This window comes from Amblyomma mixtum, chromosome 7 (assembly GCF_055824585.1).
Source record: "Amblyomma mixtum isolate Tamu chromosome 7, ASM5582458v1, whole genome shotgun sequence".
NCBI lineage: Eukaryota > Metazoa > Arthropoda > Arachnida > Ixodida > Ixodidae > Amblyomma > Amblyomma mixtum.
Window position 1 is genome coordinate 108,210,179 of NC_143018.1, and position 27,627 is coordinate 108,237,805.

Consider the following 27,627-nt stretch of genomic DNA (forward strand, 5'->3'; position numbering starts at 1 on the left):
GTGCCTATTACTTCTGGGAACGCGCTATTACTATAGTTCATCATCTTCAGCCTGACTACGCCCACTGCAGGGCAAAGGCCTCTCCCATGTCTCTCCAGTTAACCCTGTCCTTCACCAGTTGCGGCCACCGTATTCCTGCAAATTTCTTAATCTCATCCGCCCACACCTAACTTTCTGCGGATGCTTAGTTAGCGGTGCTTAATCTTGAATCCTTCTTTAATTTGTGTGCAGCCTCCAGTCGAATAGGATCATGGAACGAACTGTACAATGTCAACCAATTTAGAAATTTTGCGTCGGCTTCTGTCGAATGAAAATGTCTAGACAGCTCCTTCGGCTATCACGACACTTAAAATTGTTGTGTTGTGTCATCTGTTAATGTAAGCAAAAATCGATGCAAAGTCTTCGCGCTTTTTTGTGACAGAAAAAATCCTCTATATAGACAAAAAGTCACCAGAGTGCCAGCACAGATTTCAAGTTGCCACAGAGTCTTTGAAACTAGCCAATTTAGCGGAAAATCGCCTCAAACGGCAACGCTGCCTGGTAGACCTGATTGAATTCTGCACCTGTATATTCAGAATTCACTCTGTGCAATTTTTATCACGTGGATGTCTTTGACGTGGACGGATGACTTCGTAAGTGCTAATGTCTGTTTTCCTTGTCGTACCTTAAAAAGCAACTGAACAGGTCTTAGAAATCGACGAGCTTAAAGGGGCAGAATGTGTGAACCTTGCAGGTAAAGCATGCGAATAAGCCCTTTCGGGCCAGCATTTGAAATGCTGACGTAGTCTCCAAATGAAATCGAGACTGCCATCAAACTTCTCCGCAGCGCACAGCCGAAAGTGGGGGGTGTATCATTTATTTATTTATTTATTTATTTCGGAATACTGTCAATCCCATCTTGGGATTTTTACAGGAGAGGGCAAAACATACAAATACAGGTTCAGTGCTAATTTTTTTTTTAAGAGTAGAAAATAAAGGCAAAACATGCAATACAAAAGGCAATAATAAAACAATCATGTCATCAAACTGATGATGTCACTTGATTACAATAAATACACTGAGAAGAGTACTGCAATACAAGAATACGAGCAAGGTTATGATGTGAGGAATGAGAGTACAGAACTCTCAGCGAGGGTAATAAATTTGTCTATGGTGCGTTGGGCTGTGACTGACGGATGCAATTGATTCCAATCTCGAACAACTTGTGGAAAAAAAGAATATTGGAAAGTATTACTGCGACAGAAATATTCTTCAAGGGTGAGTGCATGCTTGTGACGTGTTCCTCGTGTAGTGTTTATACGAACAAAGTCTGTGGGAGACATCTTGAATGCATTATTAAGAAGTAGATACAAAAACTTTAAACGGTGTAATTTGGCACGGCTGGTCAGCGTGTGAAGCCCCGCCGTGCGTAAAAGATCTGTGACTGAATGCATGCGGCCGTAGCAGTTGAAGATAAAGCGCACGGCTTTCCTTTGCACCATCTCGAGCGTGTTAACGTTCTTTTTAGTGTGGGGGAACCAGGCTATGTTGGCGTATTCTAAGACCGGACGGATAAAAGTGACGTAAGCAAGAAGTTTTGTATCGGATGTAGAATGACGAAGGGCCCTTTTAAGGAAAAATAACTTGTTCAATGCTTTGCTGGCTATGGTTTGAACATGCGTAGACCAGTTTAAGTCAGAAGTGATGACTACACCCAAGTAACGATATTCGGTCACACTACGGATATTCATGTTATTCCAAGAATACACATAATCCAATTTACACTTTTTTTTTGTAATAGACATAGAGACCGTTTTTTCAAAATTAATTACCATCTGCCATTTATTACACCACTCTGCAATTTTTCCTAGAACATTGTTAAGTTTTTCCTGGTCATTAGAGTCTTTTATTTCTTGGTACAGCACGCAGTCATCCGCGAATAGTCGCATTTTTATTTCGGTTTCATCTGATATGTCGTTAATAAAAAGTAGAAACAACAGCGGCGCTAAAACTGTACCCTGAGGTACTCCTGAAAGAACAGGTACTAACTTGGAGGCATGATGGTCGTATTGTACAAATTGATAACGGTCAGAGAGGTAATTACAAATCCATCGTACGAGTGGTCCATCACCAAATATAATTCTAAGTTTAAAGTGGAGTTTAGCATGAGAGACTCGGTCAAAAGCCTTGGACAGATCTAGGAAAAGGGCATCGATTTGTGACTGATTGTTGAGGCACTGCGCAAAATCATGCATAATTTCTACTAGTTGCGTAGTCGTTGATAAGCCACTACGAAATCCATGTTGGTTTCTGTGGAGTATGTTATTGACTTCAACAAAATTTGTCAGAAATTTCAAAATAATGTGCTTCAGTAATTTACAGCATGTACATGTCAGTGATATGGGTCGATAATTAGCAGCAGATGAAATATTGCCAGATTTATGTACCGGAATTACTTTCGCTACTTTCCACTCTGCAGGAAGGCTACACTCGTCGATTGATTTTTGATATATCAGGCAGAGGTATTTACTTATAGGCTCGGCATATCGCTTGAGAAATTTGTTCGGGATTCCATCTGGTCCATCACATTTCTTATCATCCATGTTTAACAACATCATAAGCACTCCCGCCTCGGATATTGAAGGAGTGCCTGACAGCGTGGTCTTACATTCGAATGCAGGGGTAAGGTCAGAGGAGTTGTTATCATGTGTGAACACTGACTGAAAGTGAGTGTTAAAGGTGTCAGCGTCAAGTCCTTCGGTGGATTTTGCCTTGCTGCTTGAGCGTTGGGAACTGAGATATCTCCAGAATTTGCTGGGTGCTGTTTTAATGAACCCATTAAGTGTGGTTTTACAATAAGTCAGTTTAGCAGACTTTATTTTGCTTTTTAATAAGTTAGTTAGAGAGTGAAGGCGAGTAAGGTAGTTTGCAATCGGGCGTATTTTGTTTGATTTTCTCAGTCGTTTGATTTTACGTTTGAGGTGGATAGCATCGCGTGTCATCCATGGATTCTTTTTCTTTGTGCATTTAGTTACAGTGGGAATGAAATTGTCAATGCAATGCCTGACGTGAACCTTAAAACATGCCCAGACCTGATCAATGGTTGACGAACCATCCATACACAGTTCAAGGAAATTGGCGTATTCATGGACGAGATATGTCATAATGGCTGCGTCATCTGCCTTTCCAAATGCTAAAATCGGCGATCTATCTTTTTTCACAGCCAGAGGAACAGGGAAAGGCAGAGTGCAAAACACCAGCTTATGGTCTGACAAGCCTTCTAGTATTTCAGTGTCAATTTCAGTTGATGGAAAATAATCAGTAACGAAAACCAGATCGAGTATCGAGCTGGACGACCCTTGAATGCGAGTAGGTGTGTGGACAAGTTGGATCAAGTTAAATTCGAATATAATGTCCGAGAGAGCATTATTATGAAGTGATTTCGGTATTTCAGAGCTCCAGTCCGGTTCTGAAATATTAAAGTCTCCAGCCAAAATAATTTTGTCACCTGATATGTGCCGGTGCATATAATCAAGTAAAGGAATCAGGTACTCGGGATCAGCGTTTGGTGGCCTATAGACAGCGCCAACGTGCAGGACGTATCCTTCTATGTTTAGTTTGCACCAAATACTTTCTACGTTCGGTACATCAGGCATAGGCGTGAAAGATATATCATCCCTCAAGATAATGGCCACACCCCCGCCTCTCGATGCTCTATCTTTGCGCAGAATAGCATAACCTGGTGGAACAACTTCATTATCTGAGACGTTTGAGTGAAGCCACGTTTCGGATATAGTGACCACGTCCGGGCTCAGTGCCATCAACAAAGCTTCCAGGCATTCCACTTTGTTGATAAGACTTCGCGCGTTTAAGTTCAGAACGGTTACTTTGGCTGAGATCGCGTGATTCTTCGATCTGGGATGGATACTTCGTCGTTTTTTGGCTTTACCTCAACCATGTCGTCGCTTTCTGCGTCCCATGCAAAAAGGCGGCCAGCTATGCGAACTTTATCATAAGTTAACATTACCTTTTCTTTCCGGTCCCGATTTTCTTTAGTTTTATTCCAAAGCTTTTTCCTTATGTCACGAACGTTGCGTGAAAAATCTTCGCCAATAGAGTATCTGGTATTTTTCAGCTTCTTGCAATTTTGAAGGATTTTCGTTTTGTCTCTGTAGTCATGCAGCTTAAAAATTACCGGTCTAATGTAAGTCTCGTCGTCTGGTTTTGCTCTACCAAGTCGATGAATTCTATCTATTCCCGCAATGTCAACGTCAAGAATGTCTTTTAGAATTCCATCTACAACTGCCTCCTGAAGCGTTTCAGAGGATTCTTCCTCAGGTTCACTCAAGCCGTAAACAATCAGATTGCACCGACGACTCCTATTTTCAAGATCATCAAGTTTCTTGGCCATAGTGTCCACGCGCTGCTCAAGTACGGTAACCTTCTTCACACACTCTGAGACCTGTTTTTCAAGTACACCAATCTTCTCAAGTTTTTTGTCTATAGCGGATAGTTTTTGGTTGGTTACTGTTTTGCCCTTTTTAATTTCCTGTATGTCAGCTGCGATTGCTTTCAATTGGGCTTCTAGCGACGTGTCCTCTGGACCCGGATTGGATTCAACATCTCCTCCGAGAAGCAGTAAAAACCGCAGGTCACAAAACATCTCAAAAACAGGCCGTGGGCACGGCAGCACGAGAAGGCAAACATCATTACTGCGGTAACATTTTCCATAACGTCTGCTCACCTGGATGAAGAACAGAAACGGATTTGAGGCCATGATCCTGGCGTTGCCGCCGTGCCCACTGCCGAAAGCTACTTGGAAGCCTTCTTTTATACTGGTTGCTGTCGTTGACAATCTGGCTTGCAGTTCCAGAGTTGAAAAATTGGTGCCGCTGGGAACGCTGGTTTGTCTCTCGATGATAGGCGTCAGAATGATCGGTCGGGTCACCCAGTCGCCATCGGGAGCCGTTAAGTGCATCAGCGGTGTGTCATGCTCCGTTACCGGTCCTGGTATCAGCCACAACCAAGCAAAAACCTGGATGAAGAACAGAAACGGATTTGAGGCCATGATCCTGGCGTTGCCGCCGTGCCCACTGACGTCATTGAAGGTACCAGTACATTTTCAACGTATAAACTCTTGCTTTCAAGGAAACAAACCAACCCCACCGAAGGCAAAGGCCTCGGAGCGTTGTTTGACAGCATCCAACTATAGGCCCGGCAGGGTATGGTTGGCGGCAGCCCAAATTTGAAATCTTACGTTCCGTGACGTCACATCAAACTTCTCCGCACTCCTCCGGAGCTGTTAGGAGAAGCCTAAAATTTAATCGTCGTTTACGTCAATATTTTAGATGCTAGCGCAAAAACACTTGGCATGCTTTACCTGCAGCCTATACAGATTCGATTCCTTGAATAGCGAAGAATTTTCAAAAACTGGTGCAGATGCCCTTCAAGGAAAAAAAAAAGAAAGACAAACTAAACTATTAAAAGGCGAATTCATTTTGTGAGTCAACAACAGCGTCACATGACGAATAATCCGCGCCTCCTGGCATGGCGGTATATGGACGCTTTAGAACCGCATGCGCTTCTCTGGCGGTACAGCGTCATTGTCGGCTGTCATGTCCAATGCGGGGTCATCCAGGCCTTCGTTGCTGTCATCGTCATCGACGCCCGCTATATCGATGCCCGATTTGTCGTCCTGCGGCCTGTCGATGACAATCTGGCCCAGAAGGCAGTGCCTCGCCTGCGTAGACGCGAAGCCTACGCCGACCTCCGTGAGCGTGGCACCGGGACTGTCGTTCAGATCCCGCACGTCGTATTTCCTGGAGGCAGGGAGCAGATTATGAATCGTTTAAGTGTCGTGATGGTATGCCTGCGTTTACAAAATGCGACAGAAAGCGTCTTGAGACGATTTTAGGAGAGAAATAACAGGTTTTGAGAAGGAAAGGTGTGACTCGTCCTCTGCTCTCTTCCTCGACGTTTCTGTACCTTCACTCAAAAAGTGGACTGAGTCGACTTCTGTCGCATTCATGTAAACGTGACTTATGGCTACATTCAAACTAGGGCTGGCGCCAGACCATCACCCCGTGCTCTGAATCATTTATATACGTTTCCAACTCCAGCAAAAATTAACTTGTCAGCGTTAATGAGAACATGTCACTCGAGTTTCAGTTCTTTCGTGAACGTACAAAAAAAATTGCAGCCGTAGTTACAACAGTTCTTTGTCTGTGACCTTTCTACATGTTCTCTAATACAGGTCTAATACATGTTCTCTAATAATCTATGCATTCAAAAGCCCGCAACAATCTCAAGCAACAATCTCAAGCGGCACATATTTATGGTTAAAATATATGTAAGGCAGAAATCCAGTGAAACCAAATAGACCCATGGTAAAGTGCGAAAAATTTTGAAGTCGTTTGTCCGCTGGGAACAGCAATTCGATAACGATACAGAATTTTTGAAAGGTTGTTACTGTAATGAGTACTCCCTACCTTCCAAATGGCATCTAGGCTACTAAATTATAGCACGGTGTTTTAAAAACATAGCAAAAATACTAAGATGTGTTACATAAAGGACGCTGGGTCTGACAAGTATGTTGCGGTTCAGTTCACGCACCTTCTGTAAATTGCAAAGTCGATAGCTATGCACACATGGTATCCTGCGTAGCATGCTATGAATTAAGTAAGATACATCACAAATGCGGAATAAATTAAAGTGCAACAAGATTTCGGTGGTAGCTGAGAGGGAGCATAAATATGTTATCCTCATTTAAAGATAACTGATTACCATTTAAACCTCCATCGAAGACCGAAAATTATTAACAGAGTCCTTGAACGTCCAACTAAATCAAGCACGTTTGGAAGTCCCGGCAAATCTCTCAGAATGCCGCGTCATACCTGCAGCAGTAAAGAGCAGAGCACTCGGATCGAGTTATGTCAAGGCATCAAGTATATACTTAAGACCAAGCCCACACACGTAACCATTACCTAGAATTCGGGACAGGCAAAGAACAGGAACAAAGAACGGAAAAAGACAAAGAACAGGTTGACTTAACTCGTGGAGACTGATCTTTCGGAAAAGATAAACAAGAGAAATTTGAGGGAAGACTTTGGAAATAGCGGTGAAAGTAGACAAGTGGGATTAGCTGGTGGAGGAAAAAACAAGAAAGGTCTAGAGTTACATCGTCTCTGCTATACGTCGGATATGCTCAAATTCATGGGGCTGCCGTCGCTCAAGTAGTCGAGAGACGTGCCCGACATTTCAGTGTGATCACATACCTGGTAGCCCAGCTAGTCGAGGACGTGTCCAGGACGGCGTTGGGATTGTGGCCTGGGTGGCGTGTTGCAGAGTACCTCTTCTCGTCGGGCACGGTGGTGCATACGCCGAGCAAAATTTGTTCCTTCTCCCCTGTGACACTGGTGACAGTCAGGACGATGGCGACGTCACCCTTGGAAAGCTCAGCGCCGGACTCGTCGACGGTGTAGCTGACGACAAGCGATCCGAGCGGCAGGTCGCAGCCGAACAACCTGCCAGAAGATGGCGCCGCATTTGAACTTAAATGGAACTCCTCTGGTTGAAGATGAAACCGTCTGCTCATTAGTACACTATACTCATGCTGCGCGTATTGGATTGGAGAAACTTTATTGATTTAAAAGATCAATGGGGTGGGATTAATGGCCCCCTAATGGAGGGCGAACTTTCCCACCCAGTCCGCAAGCTTGGCTTGCTTGTTGTTAGGCTCCCTCAAGAGCCCAAGCGGGGCCTCCCGGGCATATTTATTTATTTATTTTATTTGAACATACTGTTAGTCCCTTCTTGGGACTGTTACAGGAGTGGATTTATAAATAACAAGATGCAAGTTAACAACACAATAAAACAAAAGCCAGCAATCAGGTTTAAAAGACAAGAAATCAGCATTCATATGCAGAATCACATCAAATGAAAAACAGAAAACGGAAGAAAGCCAACTCTGGCCTTCAAAACATGTGTTCAAACACGTATCAAAGTATTCATTAATACAATCATACATTTGGTACATAATCGAGTGAGCAAAAAAAAAAGCAACATAAAACCAATGCAGACTATGGATGGTCATCAATTCTGGATTCATGACAAAACTGATGAGACTGCAAGCTCCATGAATTTTTCTAAGGAATGCTGCGCAGTTATAGATATAGATATAGATATAGTTATAGATATAGATGCAGTTAATGTTCCGCGTGCATCATAGCATCTCGCGTACGTCGCGCGAGCGGGTCTTCTCGTGTTTGGGAAGGGTTCGTACGTGTGTAATGGCGACTCCAGTCCCTTCCACATCGTCTGCCTACATCCTAGTCTGGCAATGGAGAAGACTTCCGCAGTAGCCCGTCGCGCTCGGCGACCGCAACATTAACGGCGTAAGCACCAGCGGGAGGAACAGTGCCTTTCTGAGCTAAAGCGACGCCGATATGTTAAAACTGGATGCTGTGGAATATTTGTCGCGTCACACTGTGTCATCGCCTGTCGACTTTTAAAGACTATTTGGCTCTCTTTTAGATTCGTACTCACTTTGCACACACTCACTGGTTGGACAGCCTCTGGCACCTTTCGGAAAATTGGAGTGAAAGCTCACTGGCATGCAGACAAGTCCGCAAATTTTGTACGCACGATTACGTTGTTCTATGAAGATAAATGCTTGAAAGTGTGGTTGTGACAGATAGTTTGTGATAAAATGTTACCATGAGAAACATTTAGTCGATGAAGTATAATTAGTTATGAATTCAACGCGAAAATATACACTAAGACGTCAAAATAGCCATGGACGTCGATATACTACACGGACGTCAGAACAGCCACGGACGTCGACATAGTATGTGGACGTTTCGGTTTCGCATTGCTCCAAACCGGGTCGTCACAGTGATCTCAAAGTTTTTTAGTACATACTACTCCGCCGTCATTTATCCTTCAAGATATCCTGTTTGGAGCTCTCACTGGAAACCTTGCCGGCCAAAGTCTCACCGAAAGTAAGGCTTGTCCTCGGTAGGCTGGTCCTCGGGCTCGTACTGCAGGCGCAGGCATCCGCCCCCGTTGTAAGCCTCCTCCGTGTGCACCATGGCCGTGGCGGAGCCGCTAGCGCAGGGCCAGGTGCCCTGGTCCCGAGGCTGCAGCTGCTGCTTGCACAGGTTGAACCACGGAAATCTCGATGTCACCTGCATAGTTAATTCGTGGTAGTGTTGGACATATGTGCCTCGCACAAGTATCTGCAAGTGACCGCGGATGCCGATGGTATCTGTTGAGCTCACACGGACACCTATCTTGGAAGACACTCTCTCCATCATCATCATCAGCCTGACTACGCCCACTGCAGGGCAAAGGCCTCCCCCATGTCTCTCACCCAGTCATTTGCCAGTTGCGGCCACTGTATCCCCGCAAACTTCTTAATCTCATCCGCCCACCTTACTTTCTGCCGCCCCCTACTACGTTTTCCTTATCTTGGAATCCACTCCGTTACCCTTAAGGACCACCGGTTATCTTGCCTTCGCATTACATGCCCTGCCCAAGCCCATTTCTTCCTCTTGATTTCGACTAGGATGTCATTAATCCGCATTTGTTGGCTGACCCACTCCGCCCGCTTCTGATCTCTTAACGTTACACATATCATTTTTTTTTCCATAGCTCACTGCGTTGTGCTTCCCTCTTTGTTGGCCTCCACGTTTCTGCCTCATAGGTGAGTACCGGTTAGATACAGCAGTTATAGACTTTTCTCTTGAGGGATATTGACAAACTGCCATTCATGATCTGAGAGAACCTGCCATATGCACTCCACCCCATTCTTATTGTTCCAGTTATTTGAACAAACCTTCTCTCCTACAGCTCATCATTATATGTGCGTTATTCCTGTTTTGTTTTTGAGGAAGAAAATCATGATGATGATTCGAATGAAAGTAGGAGGTTTGCGGGTGCAGGATGTTTGCACTAGGTGGAGCACACGGTTAGAAGTTAATGGGAGAGGGGTTTAATTGTCCTGTAGAGAACGTGTGATCAAGGAAGATGATGATGATTATATTGTTGATAATTTACGGAAGGCATTACTAGGCACTCAGGGGTTCCCCAGAATTCCATCTTATATCTCCAACAGCTAGGCACCCTCTGGTGCATTAAGTTTCACATTTCTTTTAACTTAAAGATCGCAAACTTCTTGCGGACCCTGAGCCTTGAAGGACCTCTATTCTAAAGCTCTGGATTTAAGAAGCATGATTGGGTTCGCTATACACTTGTGACGTTGAAAAGATGGCTAGGTTGGCTGGTTTGTATTCATGGGGCTTAACGTTCCAAAGCGACTCGGGCTTTGAGGGACGCAGTAGTGGATGGCTATAGGTAATTTCGACCACCTGGAGTTTTTTAACGTGCACTGACGTCGCACAGCACACGGGCCTCTAGAATTTCGCATCCATCGATATGCGACCACTGCAGCCGGGATGTTTCGAAATCTTTTGTAGCCGAGCACCATAACGACTGAGCTACCGCGGCGGCTTTCGAAATGATGGCGAGGCAAATGGTCGAATGGGGAAGAGGCTGACCTTGCCATCCTTGTAGAGCCTGTCCCCGAATCCTTGGCAGAAGCTGCTTGTCAGAGGCAGAGTGGTGACTCGCCACTCGGGGCAGCAGTGGTCCGGGAAACTCCACAGTCTACGAAATCAGAAGCATTCCCAGAAGCGTGAGCAGCGAGTTTTGCATCAGGTAGCCACAGTACACAAGACTGGCATTGTTTGTGTGCAGTCTTGTGACAGTTGCTTCTTAATGGGGCCCCGAAATGATTTCGATGGGCATATCCTAGTGCAAGAGATCAGTAGAGGCGGTCTTTGTGGGTATTCAGTCAAATTTGAAACCTCTGCGCGGATCTTATAAATTAGAATGACTATTTAAAAATTGATGCTCGCATTAGCTCTCTACCGATTAGGACGACACACCTCACCGTGCCTCCCCTTCTCCCATGACGTCAGTGGGCAAGAGATCAAGCCTTCAAGCTCGCCCCGTATGCCTAGTGACGTCATCGGGGAAGGGGCAACGCGGTGAAGTGTGTCGCCCTAATCGGTAGCGAGGTACTGCGACAAGCGATTTAAACAAAAATTATTTCTAAATTATAGGGTCCACGCAGGGCTTTCAAATTTGATTCGAATACCCACAAACACCACCTCTACAGATCTGTTTCGCTAGAATACGCCCACCTAAATAATTTCAGGGTCCCTTTAAAACGGAAGACGCCGTTCAACAACCACAGGAAAAATAACTTCTAAATCGGTATTTGTCTGCCTGCACACATCGTCTAGCGGGTAATTTTTGCCCTAACAGCGACTGTCACCTCCGCAGCTTACCGGTACTGGTTTTCTGTAAATTCCCCCTTGCCTTGGGTCTCGTAGACCCAACCAGCAGCAAAGATGCCAGCTGACAGACCGTGTTTCCGAACCGCTTCCACCGCCTGAAACGAAGTGGGAGTGAGTTAATTAGACATGCACCACTAACACGAACGAGTAAGAATTGTCAGCCGCCAAACCAACATGGTATTCAAAATACAGATAAGCGCATTAACACCTTATAGGTCCACTGTGTACAGGTGCCCACAGAAATTTTCACAACACGAAAACCGCGAACGGCAAAAATTGGAACATTCCTCGGAGTTTTCGAGTGGCATTAGAAGCCCGGAGCGCATGCTTCAGTCCTTGAAAGCATGCACATGCCGCCAAGCAGTCAAGGTTTTTTTTTTTGTGCTTTGTGCGTTCTGAGAATTTCGGTGTTCGCGTTATACACATCCTGGGCAAGAGCATAAAGTAGCTGTGCTTGACAAGACCACATGCAATTGCAGCCGCTACCCCACGACAATCGAGTTTCGGGTGGTCACACAAGTACTAAATTGAAATTTACCCTCTGTGAATAACGATTCCACGCATTTATACCCTACACCAGGTTTAAGACTTTTGATCACAGCCATATTAAGCCACAAATCCGCAGTTTCTCAGTGACATCCACCGCGCATGCATTCACGTTACGTTCGTTAACGCTTTACCCTATAGGGCCTTGGGGAAACTGACTGTGATATGTCGACGCAGATGTTGATATCTCCGTCGACATCTTCACTAAAGTGCCATCCCCAGACGAGCATGCGTCTGATGTCTCAGGCCTATCTCTCGACAATATTGAGCACCACGTGACTGCAAAGAGTTTGCGGTGAGGACTAACTACGGCCCCAGTGCCTCTGTTCCAGAAGCAAGTCTTTCATGCAGCAGTTCTATACCTCTTCTGACCAGCGCTCTTAAACAGGTAGCGTAAATTAGCATTCTTGAAGCATCGCTTCGTTCCGCGGCGACTTTTTCTGTGATCACTACATTATAGTTTCACTTATGAGCGATTCGAACATTAGAGAATCTCTCCGTATAGCCTCCCTATGCCTGAATTACTATCCACCCAACGAGCACTGGACCTCCTTCGGACGTCCTGCGGATGTCCCGAACGTACGCAGTACGTACATGGGAGTTTCAATGTCCACTGGGGCATAGTTCCGTACGTGTTCTGCGTCGTATCCATGTCAATAAATTCGTCGATCCTGCCCGAAACTTCCTCTACGATCTCCACTTCTGCCCTGTCTGGAGAATTCCCTTTCCTCTTATCCAGTGGCCATTGAGTATCCTCATTGTTCCAACGTGGAGGACCTGGATCACCTGTAACCAGCTGGCGGGCCAGATAGCCTTACTATGTTTAAAGGGAAACTGCAGCACTTTTTGAGAATTCCGTGGTATTAAAAGATTCAAATTTATGTAGGCTGTAGGTAAAGCGCGCAAATTGTTTTTGCGCTAGCATTTAAAACAATGACGCGATCGACGATTAGTTTTTAGGCTTCTCCTCACAACAGAAAAGCTGTGCAGAGAAGCTTAGTGCGACGTCAAGTACTGATTTCAAATTTCCGCTGCCGTCAACCGCTCCATACCTTGCATCGTTAGAGGCTGCCAATAAACGCTCGGCGAGATTTGCTTTCAGGGGCGTTGGTTTTCTTCCTTCAAAGCAAGCGTTTATGAGTAGGAAATGTGCCGGTACCGTGAATAACGTCATCATGCGCCCACCCCACTCACTTGGCCCTGTGCGCTGCGGAGAAGCTTGAAGAACGTCATGATTTTAATCTGCGATTACGCGACCATTTTAAATGCTAGCCCAAAAGGACTTCACATGCTTTACCTGCAAGTTTCACAAATTCGACCCGTTTAAGCTTGTCGAATTATAAAACCTTTGCAGTTGCCTTTCAAAGAACTCGACGTTCGTACAGTTCTTCTTGTGATTTCTTCTTGCGATAAATGTATAATCTCGCTATCTGCCAAATTAAATGCCTCTTTGGTTAGCATTATGTCCTGGTGCCATAATAATCACCTAATTATAAACCCTGTTAAAACTAAGTTTATGCTTTTTAGAACAAAACAAAAAATCACAGCACACTTGAATTCATTATCGCTTGGTCATACTTCTATTTCCCCTTGCGACAACGTGACTTTCCTTGGTATTCAACTCGATTCTCAACTGAAATTTCATCATCATTTGGACCATGTGAAGAAAAAAACTGCATTTGGAATTCGTGCATTAATTAAGGCTCGTCATTTTTTCCCATCATCAGCACTCTTATCACTTTACTTTGCTTTTATTCACGCTCACATTAATTACGGCATTGTAGTAAGGGGGAACACTTACAACTGTCATTTACACTCTATCCAGCACATTCAAAATCAGGCTATTCGTATCATTACCCGCAGTTCATACCTTGTTACTGCTATCCCTTTGCTTCGTCAATATAATATCTTATCCGTTAGAAATTTATTTGATTACAACCTAGCCATCATGTTTTTTAGATTAATGAACAATGCACTTTCTTTTGAATTTATCGACAAATGCTTTTTGAAAAATTGTAACCCTACGAGATTTGCGGCTCAAAAAAATTTTTGCTTCCCCAAGTTTTTACTAATTATGGAAAACGTCATTCTCATTTCTCATGCATTTCCCTGTGGAATAATTTACCCCCGAGATTAAAATCGTCTATGTCTTTGTCTATGTTTAACTCGTATTTAAAAAGTTTTCTTTTGCAGCAAAATGTGGAGTGAACTGCTTCTATTCCGTTTAGAAAATTCTTGTACTTAATTATTTGCTAGAAATTTCTACTTTGTTTTTTTGTTTCTTGACAACTGTATCCTTGTATTCTCAATTGTTTCTTTATATGTCTTTTCAGAACGCTGTATTTTTGTTCAATATTATTTATAGTGGGTTGTTATTCTGGTTTTGCTTGTCTGTTTGTTTTTGCCCTGCTAATCTATTTCATTCTCATTATATAAATGTTTCCTTTTTAGAATACCATTGTTCTTACTGCTAATTGTACCTGTCTGTGGTGCTGCTTGTTTTTTAATCAAGTTAGTATTAATCTACCGGGGGTCCCGTGACAGTCGCTTGACTTTGGGACCCTCGCCTGTGTACTGAATTTATGTAACCGATTTGTACTCAATAAATTCTTATCTTATCTTAAAAAAAAGGGCAACTGCAGCACTTTGTTGAGAAATTCGCGATATTCAAGGATTAAAATCTATATAGGCTGTAGGTAAAGCATGCCAAGTGTTTTTGCACTAGCATTTAAAATAAGGATGTAAACGACGATTGAATTTTGCGCTTCTTCTCAATACACCGGAGGGGTGCGGGGAAACTCAACGTGACGTCACGGAAGGTATGATTTCAAATTACCGCTCTCGTCAGCCACACCCTGCCCTGACTCGTTAAGAGGCTGCCAAACAACTCTCGGCAAGGTTCGCCTTCGGTGGTGTTGGTGTTTATCTTCAAAGCAGGCGTTTGTGCGTTGGAAATGTACCTACACCTTCGATGACGTCATCATGCGCCCCCCCACTTGGCGTTGTGCGCTGCGGAGAAGCTTGAAGGGCGTCCGGATTATAGTCGGCGATTACTTCACTATTTTAAGTGGTAGCCCAAAAAGACTTCGCATGCTTTACCTGCAAGTTTCACACATTCGACCCTCTTAAGCTTGTTGATTTCTAAAACCTATTCAGTTTCCCTTTAAGTGAACTTTATTTGCTCTCTTAGCAATTTGGGAATATTTTTCTTCACAACATATCGGGTTCGGCTCACGGAACCTCAGACGTTTGCATGTCATTTTGTTGTGATTAGTGCTCTAAATATGGCTGAGTTGAATAATATTCTTATTTACAGTTTTCTTGTCCATGGAGCTGATACTCCTCCGCACAGAAGCCTACCTAAATGCCCAGCGACTTTCTTCTTCCTAGCTCTGAATTGAAAATTAACAAATTCGCCGTCGCACCCAAATCCTAACACGTTGCTAGAGGGAGCAGCGCGAAAATACAAGGACAAACACAGAAGCTAACAGGACAGACGCCGAACTACCAACATTTTATTGAGAGCCACGAACAGGTTTTTAAATTCAAGCCAGGAACCACGTGACGCCGGAAAGCCGTTAACAATTCACAAAGCAAACAAATCTTCATATCAAAACACCAACCATCAATAGCCTATCAAACGTTTGGCATGTGTACAGCAAGAATTCAACACTCAGCAGACACGGTGAGCCGCAACCAAGACCAGTAGAAAGCTAGAACCAGACCAGTACAAAACTTTTCTATCGATAGACGGTGTTTTGGTATGATGATTTCCTTGTTTTGTGTGCCGTTAATGGTTTTCTGGTGTCACGTGGGTCCTAGCTTCCATATAAAAATCTGCTCGTCGCCCTCAGTAAGTTGTTGGTAGTCCGGCTCCTGACCAGTTAGCTTCTGTGTTCGTCCTCGTCTTTTCGAGCTGCTCCCCCTAGCCATGCAAAAAGACAAGCCCAAAACACAACCCCAGACATATGCGATTGCGGACAGCAATTAGGCGCCTGAATTCTGACGTTCCTGGCCTATTTGAGACCCAATGCTGCATAAGCCACGTTTTAAGGCGACAGCCTTTAAGCGCTCATACTCGAGTCCATGACTCTGTCCGTCCGTCCGTTACATCTGAAGTGAAAGTCGCAACTCGTCATTACTAGTCACAAGTCATGACCAACTAGTCAATAAACAATCGTGACTAGTTGGTCATTAACCTATCATGACCAGTTGGTTATTAAACGCTAGTCATGACTAGTTATTCATTAACCAATAATGACTAAGTCTACTAATTAGTCATGACGATCTATTCATTAATCAGTCATGACTATTTACTCTTCAACTAATCATGACTGGTTAGTCATCAACTAATCAGTCATGACTTACTAGTCATCAACTAATTAACAATGACTAGTTAGTTATTAACCGATCATGACTAGTTAGTCAATAATCAATCATGACTAGTTAGTCAATAACCAATTATGACTAGTTATGTTAGTTATGGGTCACGACTTAGTCATGACTTAGCCAATCCAAGTCGCCCCATAGCCGCCCCGTGTGTGCCAACGGCCGTATAGCTCCGCTGCCGAAGGCGTCGAGGAGATTGACCATACTATTATTTCATTGTGAGATGATTCTGTTAACACTACAGCTATTTGTGACAAGTAGGCCTTTTATCGCAGGCGACTTCCGAAGCGCCGGCCGCTTGCTAAACAGGCTATAGGCCTAGCGACGACTACGGCAGCCAGACAGCAGCAGAGCTCGTCGCCCGCGAGCGGTGCCGTTGCCGAAAGCTCCCAACATAAGCAGACATGCTTTGTCTCTGCTCGAGTATAGCTGGCAGTTCTGATAACAAGGCGATCTTGTCTTTTCTTGTGATATTTGTACACCATCCCAAGCAGCGCTCATGCAGGTACTGCTGCACGGCAGCGAAGTGTGACACCGGTTGTGGGCGCAGCTTGGGTAGAGCGGCGCAGCGATGCTTACTGGCATTTTGCAAAGTGTTTCGCATCCTCACGCGAAACCGCGAAGGCGATATTAGCGTGCGAACAAAAAAAAAATCGATGTCGTCACTCATTGGCATCAGACCTGTCAGAATACGAGCTGCTGGGACTAGACATGCAGTTGTTTGTTTTCATGCGCTGGTCAGCATGTGTGTGAGAAAGCAGACGATGCAGAAGTAGGTGCGTCACAACTTTTGTGGGCCCACGTGACCAAGCTAAGCAGTTGATCTTCCCCCTCTGTGACGTCACTGTACAACTCGGCGTTCCGAAACCGAAACCGAAAATCGTTCACCTAAAAATGCTATAATAAATTATTCACTGTGAATATATGAATCTTTGAGTGTGTATCATGCTTCCTGGAGCCATAAGAAACGTTTGAAACTAAGAACGCGCGAACCACAAATTTGGTGTCTCCACCCCTTTAACAGAGCCGCCGTAGCAGCTTCGACCAATGGAATCTTGAAATAGTAGTAATAAGAACTCCAACTACCGGGTTCGTACTCAGTTTGCTCAATAAGAATTTTCAACAGCATCTGCTAGGGACTTGTGCAGAGACAAGAGCTTCAAGGACAAGGATATTACAGGTAGTGGAACTACCGGCCATGGCCAAGATGGCATCTCAGTTTATGAAGAGAAGAAAAAGTTTTAAGCCGATCCCCCTGTGTGGGCATGCGCCGTTGTACGAGGTTCAGAATAGCAACAAGTTGGGTCAGGGGAAGGGGATCGCCAGTCACTTGCGTACCGGCTAATCAACACCCCCTAGACTTCCAGGCCGCAGCGCTCCTGCTGATCTCGTGATGCGCGTCATCATCTGGAGGCGGCTGCGGGGGGCCGAGAAAGCGCGAGCCGCCGCCGCCGCTCGAGTCCGGTCGTTGTCATTGACATGTTTGACAGCTTTTGCAGGTGCACGGGAGGCAAGTGAATAGGGAAACGGGCTACCCGAAAAGCCGCGTTCGCGGGATATTCATCCGCAGCCGAGTTACATGGCAATCCTGCATTCTTATTGCGAAAATAACGCTTGCTAAATGTCAGGATTGTCCGAGATCGCCTTATGTCTTCACAATAAAAGTTTGTTGTTACGCACAAAACTTCTTGTTTCTACGCCTTCTTAGCACCATTTCGTCACGCGGATGAGAGTTCTGCGGCAGCGTCTGCCGCACTTCTTTTTGCTGGTATTTCGGTTTTTTTTTTCGTAGCAAAGTAGCAAGCAGAGCGCTCTGGGCCTATACTTGCCTCGTGGTTGTGCTTCACCTTTTGCGAGATTTTGTGCCCCTACTCCCTACTGTCGGCGCAGCGATGGAATAACTGTGACGCCGCTATGCCGAACAAGTGTTGTGTACCGCGCTGCCGCGGAAACTACACGGCAGAGTGCAAAGCCCAAGTATTCAGGTTCCCGCAAGATGACGAACTGCGAAAGAAATGGATTCGTGCAATACCGCGTCAGGGCTTCGTCTGTACGCAGAACTCCAGGGTAAGCAATCTGCAGATTCCTGACTAATATTTTATTCTGTGAAATCGACGCAGTGGTGGACATCTTTTCTTGACTAATTATAAGAGACTTAATTTCTTGACCTGTGGAGCAGGCATTTTTTTTAAATGTCATTGGGATCTTTATCTATGTCGCCGTTGCGCGCCGGCTTAATTTAAAAACGGCGGTTATACTTGTAATTCTGTTTCTTCGAGAACTAAATTCTGTGGTAACAGTGACAGTAATAAATCTTACGACTAAATTCATTAAGTAACGCCCGCGTATCCTTTTCTTGTACACCTATTAAGGTGTGTATTTTGATATGCTTCAGTGAACAATAATTTGATATTCACTTAAGCGTTACAATGTAAATCTAATCTTTATAATTTGCCTTTTATGCGACCAAATCAAGCTTTTGCATGCGGTAAGGAAATAGTTAAGAAATGTGCTGTTTTGGGAGAACCTCCGCATGGTATATTTGCATTTACGGTGCATAGAGGAAAAAATTACTCATGTCCGGTGATATTTTCCTTAGGTATGCGAGGCCCATTTCCGCTCAGAGGATATCCTGAAGGAAACTTCATACCTCGATGATGCCTCTGGGAGAACAATCACGGCTCCTTTGCCATATCCGCGCCTTCGTCAAGGTGCAGTGCCATCCAAATTCCCCGCCTGTCCGATGTATCTCTCGACTGAGAATGCAACAAGGGAGAGCCCAGAGGCCAAGAGGATCCGCTTAGAGGCTTCAGCTATGCAGAAAGCTCTTGCGGAATCTGTGGAGACATTTCGTGAAGAGGAAGACGCAGACAAAATTTCGCGAATTCAGGACATAATTGCTCACTTGCGGCTAAAGAACTCCTCATTCTGGCACACTATTGAGGGCAATGAGCGGATTATTCTCCTCCACATCGTTGAAGATGAGGCCCCATGGATTAAGTATTCTGTGACCATCAAAGCGGACTTGGCCGTTACGTTCCACTTCATGAAGTGCTTGACGACGAAGCTTGGATCTTGCTTAGTCGTTCCAGCGACCGCAAAGAGCAAGAGAGAGCTAGAAGGATTTCTCGACAGCGTCCAAACATGGGACAGCAAACTGGACTCAGCCTCCGAGAGATCGGAAGAGGAAACCTTTACAGCCATCCTTTTCCTGCTCGATAAGCTTTGCGACACAGAAACAGAGGACAGAGGTCGTGCCGTCCGATTTATTCGCGAGCAGTTGAAGTTGCTCCTAGTGAACAAGATTCGGAGGCGTTATTCAGCGGAATTTATGGTGTTTTGCTGCCTTTTATTCACAATTTCGCCCCATGCGTACAAATACATGCGCAGCTACGGGAACGTCATCTTGCCACACCCAATGACAATTAGGTCTATATGCTCATCCTACGGCATGATCCCTCTGCTAGAACACGATGATTCTGCGTTCCTGAAATACATGGCCACACGGATTTCCGACTTGGATCACTACCAACGCACTGTCACCCTGATGGTAGATGAAATCCATATTAAACCTTTCTTTGATTATAAAGGCGGTGGTATAACTGGCGCCGCCCACAATTCGGCTGAAGCTGCTAACAGTGCCCTGGTTTTTATGGTGCAGAGCCTAACATGCAAATTCAAAGAAGTGGCCCACATAGTGCCCGTACGTGGCGCCGATGGTGACTTCTTGCATAGATTGCTGAAGCGCATCATATGTGGACTTGAGAACATCGGTTATAAAATAATATGTGTCGTAACCGACAACAACAAGGTTAACGGGAAGGCAATGGAAAATTTCAGGAACTCTGCCCCTTGCCTAGGCAGCGATCACCCGACTTTTCTTTACCCGCATCCATGCTCAGCCGAGAGGCCACTGTTCTTCATTATCGACACTGTGCACTTGCTAAAATGCATCCGAAACAACTAGATTCGGCAACGCAATGACCAACACTGCTTCTCATTCCCGGAATTCGATGAAGGGATGTTGCAAGAACGGCGCATGCTCTCTGCATCTTTCGACACCTTAAGGGACGTCTACAACGTCGAGCTCGTCCAGCTCCTTAGGCATCCGTATACGCTGTCCAGAAAAGGCCTTTTTCCCTCTGACATCGAGAAACAAAATGTGAAGCTTGCTTTGCAAGTATTTAATGACACCCTGCCCCCGGCCCTCCGAGTCATTTCAGAGAAACATACTTTGAACCACATTGAAGGGACCGCCAGTTTCATAGAAATAATTGTGAAGTGGTGGAAGATTGTAAACGTCAAAACTCCGTTCAAAGGCACTAGACTAAGGGATCCGTTTCAAGGGCCAGTGTTTTCTATGGACGATGCAAAGATAGTTTTTCTTTCCAACCTGCTCAACTGGTTGGACGAATGGAAAGAAAAAACAGAACATTACAACTCCGGTAAGCTTACCAAAGAAACTCACGGAGCCCTTCATCAGACTACCTACGGCCTCATCGAACTTTCCAGGTACTGCCTTGATGAGCTCAAACTCTCTTATGTACTGCTCGGGAAAATACAGACGGATGGCCTGGAGGACCGCTTTGGGAAGTACAGGCAGCTTGCAGGTGCTCAATATCATGTGTCCATTCGGCAAGTGTACGAATGCGAAAACAAGCTCCGCCTTCAGAACACTTTGCCTCTGGTGGCCACAAGATCTAGAGACTGCACCGACGAGGACCAGCAGTGGGATGGACTTCTTAAGGAAAATGAAAGATCGCGGCCTAACTGCAATGTGGTAGTCTCTGAACAGACACTGACCAAAATCAAAGACCTCATTCCAGTATTGGTGTACGTCGCAGGATATGCCGTTTACGCCACGCTAAAAAAGCTCAAGTGTGAGAGTTGCCGGGCCGCCTTGACTGTGGACAAGGAATTAACAGTCGGCGTGGAGGAAAAGCACTATCAACTTATTAGAGAGATGGATCGAGGCGGTCTGGTACATCCAGCGATGTTTGTGGTTAATGCTGTTGCCCACAACTACGCAGTAGTTGAGCTGCTGTCAAAGAACAGCGACTTCCTCAGTATGCCATGCCAGCGCAAAGTGGTCACAGACCTGACGGTGGAGCTCCTCACGAGCGAAGACAGCCAAGATTTCGACACCTGTGACAGCGGACACACTATTGAACTGGTACTGAAGCACGTGCTATGGTGCAGCACCAATATCCTGCTAAAAAATTTTTGCTGCAGGTTAAATGACAAGATTGCTGATGCCAGTACCAAATCTAAGGAGAGAAAACTGAAGACACTAAGTAACAAGTAGGTGGGCGGGCCCCATAATGAAATAAAATTTCGTACTTGGATTACTCAAACTGTGTGTTTTGTGTTATAAATTATCGCTGCTTAAACAGCCGCAAAAACCAACTCCAAAAACAAACGCGTCTGATCAGGCACATCAACCTTAAAACGCCCAAAGAGACCTCAACAAAGCCTTCGCAGTCATTGGCTCGTAGCGGTGTTATTCGTAGTAGCTATCACGAAAGGCAATAATGTGTTCAGATGTCTTGCGCAGATATGTGTGCAAATTAGTGTGCGCTTTCACATCTTACAGAATCGGACTTACGAGACCCGCTCAGGTCATCCTTCCCGCTCGCATACCAGCGACGCGTCGCGCACCCGCCTCCACCTCGTGACGTCACGGAGGGAGCACTGGCTAATTCGACGACCCTCTCCACATTTGGCGTACGGAAAGGGAACGAGAAGATTCTGAAAGAATATAAACTCTATCTGGTCTCTCTTTTTCCTTATCCGTTTTGAATTTTCAAACCCCGCGGCCGTTGACAGTCGCGCCGTAGAAAGCGGCGCTCTTCCTTGCGTGGCCTCCGAGATCATCCGCCCGCGCGCTCGGGCAGGTGACCTCGGAGGCCATGTTCCTTGGCGTGGAGGGAGCAGCACTACTGCGTCCGGATGGGGGCGAGAAAGGGAGAAAGGCTCTTTGTTGCCTTGGCGCATTTCGGTTGGACAAGGCCTGTCGGCGCCTTTTTCTTCGCCTGTCAACGCCTGTCCCTACCGAAGCAATTATCTCCCTCTCAGGGCATGCCAGTAGTCGGCGCCTCGATCTCTGCGTTTTGTAAACGTGCTTGCCCGGCGGATCCACGTTTGACCTTTAGCTTGACCTCTGTTGTGACGTCAGGCCAGACGGAGAGAGAAACTGGGGCCCAACTCAGCTCGTCGCTGCTGTCCCAGCGGATCCACGCCGCGCCGCGCCGCGCAGCAGTTCAGCGCCGCTGCCGCGAAAGAAGAAAATAATAAAAAAATTAAGAAAGTAAAGCGAAAAATGTCAAGAAAAACAAAAAAACAAAGACATTAATAATAATAAAAAAACAAATAAAGAAAAGCTGAGCGCCACTCCTATCCATCCATCCATCTAGCGGTTGTCCTCAACCTCGGCCGCCGGCTTTGGCCGCGTAGCTCAGAGCTTCTAGACAATCATCCGTTAGCGTCAGCCGCTCGTTTTGGCGACCGAGGCACGCATAAATCTCCCAGCACGTGGGGGCCCTCGTGTGGTGAGTATAATGCCATGTAAAACAAATGGGCAAAACTTTGATAAACATAAGCTTTTCTAAGAGCACTACCGAGACACACCACCAGCCAAACCAGGCGCAGCCAGGGCTATTGCTTTCGCAACTTACCGGGCTTAACCAAGCTAAGCCTCTGCCAAATTTTTGTACTCACGTTAAATTCACTTTATTTTTACTGATCTGTCACTTTTTTGCTATTGCCTCATAGTTGCATGCCACACCTTCGTGCATTAAAACGGCACTGAACGTATACGAAATGTAAATAACGATATCGACTCTTGCAGTTTTGCAGCGAGAGCTACATTGGCCGTATTCTCGCCGTTTCGCTGTGGCCGATGGCCACCTCGCGAGCTGAGCCGTTGCCTAGCAACCGCCGCAGCTGGTAGCGCCGCTCGCAGCGCCATCTGGCATGATGCCAGAGGAGTAGCCGGTGAAACCGCGTTGCAGCAACAGAGGAGGAGCCGGCGTTGCATCGTATATATAGAAGGGGCGGCTCGGTGGGATTTGTCGGCAGATAGGGAAAGTGAGTCGCAGAGACTGAAAGCCAGGCTTCGTCGACTGGCCCCTGGGACAGTGGGCACCTAGTCGCGCTTTAAGCTACGAAAACGATGAAGAGCGGCAACTTCTCAAGCAAAGGCGCATAATTGGCCTCTTAGGACAGTGGACACCTCAGTCGTGTTTTAAGCTACGTGGCGGTAGTGACAGATGTGCGCTGCGTGCGTTGGCATTGACAACGTTGTGGCAGAAACGCGGCATTGAAGCCATAGGCCGTCGGCGTTCATTGTGTTCTTTGGCGTTGGCGTTGACAACGTTTTGGGCGCATAACTGCCTCCCTGGGTCAGTGGACGCCTGAAAAGCGCTTTGAGGGGCGTGGGATGGTGAGAGAGAGAGGTGTGGGATGCATGCGAACAGAGTGCAGGTCGAGCTGAGTATTCGGAAGAGCAACTTTTGAGAAGGAAAACCGACACTCCTCTACTCTCTTCCTCGATTATTTTTTTTTCACATTCCCTCAAAATGCGGACTCAACTCGAATTCTGTCGGGCTCATGTATCCACGGGATGAATGGCCTTGTGAATGCCCTGTGTTGGCTGACACTCTGACAACCGGTTCCGATGCGCTTGAGTTGCGCAGTTTCCACAGCTATTCTAATTTTTTTTTTTTTCAGCGAGAGAGCTACCGGGCGCTCCATGTTAGAAGGAGCACAGGGAACGCTGTGAGTAGCGAGAGAGGAGGCGGCCAGAGATAATTTTCCTAGGGCGAAGACACGATCTTGCACCCCTGCCTCGCGCTATGGCTCATCGGTTGAGAAGCGCTGTCCTGAAACGCCGCCAAATATTTCGAATCGGCTCCTGGACAATGCAGACCACTGGGAGGCCAGATCTGCGAATTTCAGCTACCTATCGCCGAAATTCACTAATTGTGCAAGGATCGATTCGCCCCAGACCTCAGCGTGAGCACAAAATGTTTTCTTATGCTAGAGCAAACATAACGAAACAGAGCAGCAGAAGCGATTTCAGTTGAAAAGTGACGTGAAAGCAAAAGTCCACTGATTTTGCGGACATCAGCTAGATGACTACCATGGTGCGTATAGCTCTGACTTCCCGCATTCCACGGAATGGAGAAAAAATTAGCCTTTTACTATACAAATTTACTACACAAACAGTGCCAGTACAAAAAGAGGGGGGGGGGGGGGTAGTGCAATATCCACATTCGATGGCTTATTTTCTAGACAGATGCTGCCGCACGCTCACATCCGTGTTCACAAGACAGAAGGGAATCAGAACTGTTGGAATTATCACAATTTCGTGCTGATCACTAACGATACCAGAAAAGCAGGAACGTTGCCTCGTGTGGCAACAAAATGCAGTTCCAATGAATGGATGGAAATGCTATGCTAAGCCCACAGTAGGGAGAAAGTCGACGCGATTGTAATGAGTACTTATTAGCTCTTGCCAGCTATGTCCCGCAGTCTCTGGTCGAAGTTTCACAGCCAGTGTTTCCTTTTCGTTTTTCGAACCTTGGTGGTGGTAGTGGTTAATTTGACAATAAAAAGTGAACGAAAAGAATGTTGCCGGCTGCGGCCGTAAGCGCTTTCGGGATCTTTGTTATCATGCATGGATGCGTGGGCGGAAAAAAAAATCAGCATTACTTGCAACGCATCTCTACGTCACAGACTGAAGCACAAAAGGGTTTTTACCTCTCCCAAGCTATTATCGGGAACGGGTGGGAGATGAAGGGGGCTAACACACTGTGATATTGCTTTCTTTTCCTCTTCGCAGCTACTGACCCAACAACACTAGTACTTGAACGCAATATGTTTGTACCATTCTGATTTGCCTTATTCTGCCCATTTTCTCATATTTACTGTTACCATATCAGCTTTCTCTTAGAATTCTACATAGCACTGGCAGTGTGTGACTAAACAATAAAAACACTCGCCATGCATCGAAATCTCGGGTTGATGTTTCACTGCAGGTGTTTTTCCTGGAATTGCGAAATAAACGTCTGCATGGCGAACGGTAATCAATAGCACACAAGCTACGCGCCACGCGCCTTTGACGGCAGAAAAGACTGTGACAACACACATGGAAACCGCCCTTTGAAACCAAGAGGTGATCTACTATTCCGCTGCATCAATTTCGACATCATCCATATTGTTTTACGAAGGACATAGCCCATAGATGTCTTGTGGCCCTTTGTTATGGATGCCAGTGGAACCTACGAAGATTTATTTTGTAATATTGCTTGCCGTGGCTGCCGCTGCTAGTCATCAAATTATTGTTCAGGGTCGTGAGAAAAGAACTATAAAACAACGTGTAAAGCTCCGAACCGTCTCCTGTGTGCTTTACAACATCAGGTACTACATGCCGCTTTCAATACGCAAAGTTATCGTAAACGCCCTTGGTTATAGCATACTGCGCTATGGCATAACGATTTATGGTCACTGTGCAGTTCGCTGGAAGTGCAGGATTAATTCTCTCCTACGATCTTTATTAAAAAATATCGGCTATGATTTAGGCCTTCCCTCCAATTCTGATCTCTTTAAGGTATTTCCTCTAGCTGATTTTAATCGCCTTTTGATGGAAACGATTGTCCTGAAACATTTTTGGCTTAGTGACTATAAGATTCCGTATGTTCCCACACGGTCTCTTCGGCCGAAGGAACCTTTTTGTATTCCCCGACGGTCTACAAGATATGGAAGGCGTGTAAGAGATTATTACGTTCCCTTTCACTTTAACAGGTTACCTCCAAGTGTTCGCCTCCAAGTGTTCGCCGGGCAAAAACTAAATACAAAATAAAAAAGATGCTGCGATACATTAATTAGAGGGTTTACGACATCATGCATGTGCTTTACCACCTGTCAAGTAAATCTTGTGATTTCATTGGTTACTGCTGTATTTATTGCACTGATCTGAGGTATTGTCATGAAAATTTGGTTTTTTTTCCTTGCGATTTAATCTGATGAGGATTTTTTTTCCTTCATAAAACATGAGTCTTGTGTCTATTTTGTTCTCACCGTCATACTAATTTGATGTCCGTTATTTTGAATGTGTTTTTTTTTTGCCTGTGTGTATGTCTGCGCGGTTCCGCTGCCTGTCGGGCTCTGCCGCTCAAGCCCTATGAGGCTTTGGCAGGCCGGATTTCTGTACATTTTTTTAAATATTTGGCGCAATAAAGTATTATTATTATTATTATTATTATTATCTCTGGAAAAAAGGGAAACAAAATATAATTTCTGTAAATGTCAAAGATATGGAGACTTTCCACATTCGAAATAGTTCCTCCTAAAAAAGAATCGCCAGACACCATGGCAGGGCCGCGAAGGGGTGCGTACGTAGGGGCGAAAGAAGCAGTACGAGTGTGCCAAACACGTTCGAGCGCGGTCGTCATTGTCGGGGCGTTTATCCCCCCTCCGTGACTAACCGCTTCCTTCTGCCACAATGTGAGGGAGAGGAGGTCAAGGTAACGCAGAGAGGAGGACCAGACCGTCTCGGAGGAGCGCTTTTTCGCTTCCACGGACAAGTGGAGCCGCCCTGGTGGTTGAACTAACGTCTTGTCCAAGATGGCCACCGTGGTACCCCCGCCTAAAGGGGCCCAGAAACACAATCTTAGTTAACTGTTTTGCCTGTTGATTGCATACGGTGAGTTATAATGGTGCTATTAGCGTCGGTAATGCCGCGTATATTCCGTTTTTTAATATTTTAATGTCCTCCCAAAAACAACTTCATGGCTTTGATGGTGTCGCCACACAGTGGCGGGTTTTTAGCAGCGGATATGACATCACCTGGCGCGAGCTTGAAGATCGGACAAACAGTAAATATACTGCAAATTGTGTGAATAAATAGAGACACATTTTGTCACCTGTCTGCGTTTTATATTAGATCAACAAAAACAACTTGTTTGTCTTAGATAAAAGCCCTGCAAAGCAAGTAAAATAAAAATACACCACCAGGGGCGCTCTGGCATGGAAACGACGCTGCCCGTCTCAGCAAGAACGAGTTACAGAGAGCAGGCAACCATGGAGTGCAAACTTCCGCGACGTGCTCTGGCTGGCTGTTTTGATTGGTTGCGCCAGGTGCCGTCATCGGGAGAGCGAAATAGGAGTGGCAAGCCCCGCCAAAATCGAGTTGAGGGCAGCGTTTTGTTTGCTTGTATTTTGAAATTTCTTCACTGAATAACTCCCGTTCCTGTGGATCGATTCCTGTAATTCTTTTTAGTCAGCATCTGTGTGACATAAAGAATCCACCCGAAGTATAGCCGGTATCCCCCCGAGGAGTGTTTCGCAGCCC

The 27,627-nt window shown here is 45.6% G+C and overlaps 2 protein-coding genes and 1 pseudogene across 2 annotated transcripts; 1 reads left to right on the plus strand and 2 right to left on the minus strand.

Moving 5' to 3' along the window:
* Positions 1 to 3,623: 3,623 nt before the first annotated feature.
* Positions 3,624 to 5,036, minus strand: LOC149337154 (uncharacterized). Its single transcript, XM_089554832.1, has one exon. The coding sequence runs from the start codon at positions 4,955 to 4,957 to the stop codon at positions 3,863 to 3,865; it is 1,095 nt and encodes a 364-aa protein (XP_089410958.1). The 5' UTR covers positions 4,958 to 5,036; the 3' UTR covers positions 3,624 to 3,862.
* A 509-nt stretch (positions 5,037 to 5,545) lies between these two features.
* Positions 5,546 to 13,118, minus strand: LOC149337155 (cytosolic endo-beta-N-acetylglucosaminidase-like). Its single transcript, XM_089554334.1, has 6 exons — positions 13,080 to 13,118; positions 11,331 to 11,434; positions 10,536 to 10,644; positions 8,974 to 9,164; positions 7,254 to 7,502; positions 5,546 to 5,798 (listed from the first exon to the last, which is right to left on the minus strand). Exons 1-6 carry the CDS (start codon positions 13,116 to 13,118, stop codon positions 5,546 to 5,548), a joined length of 945 nt encoding a protein of 314 aa, XP_089410460.1.
* Positions 13,119 to 18,925: 5,807 nt separating this feature from the next.
* LOC149337156 (uncharacterized) lies at positions 18,926 to 21,579 on the plus strand (annotated as a pseudogene).
* Positions 21,580 to 27,627: the final 6,048 nt, after the last annotated feature.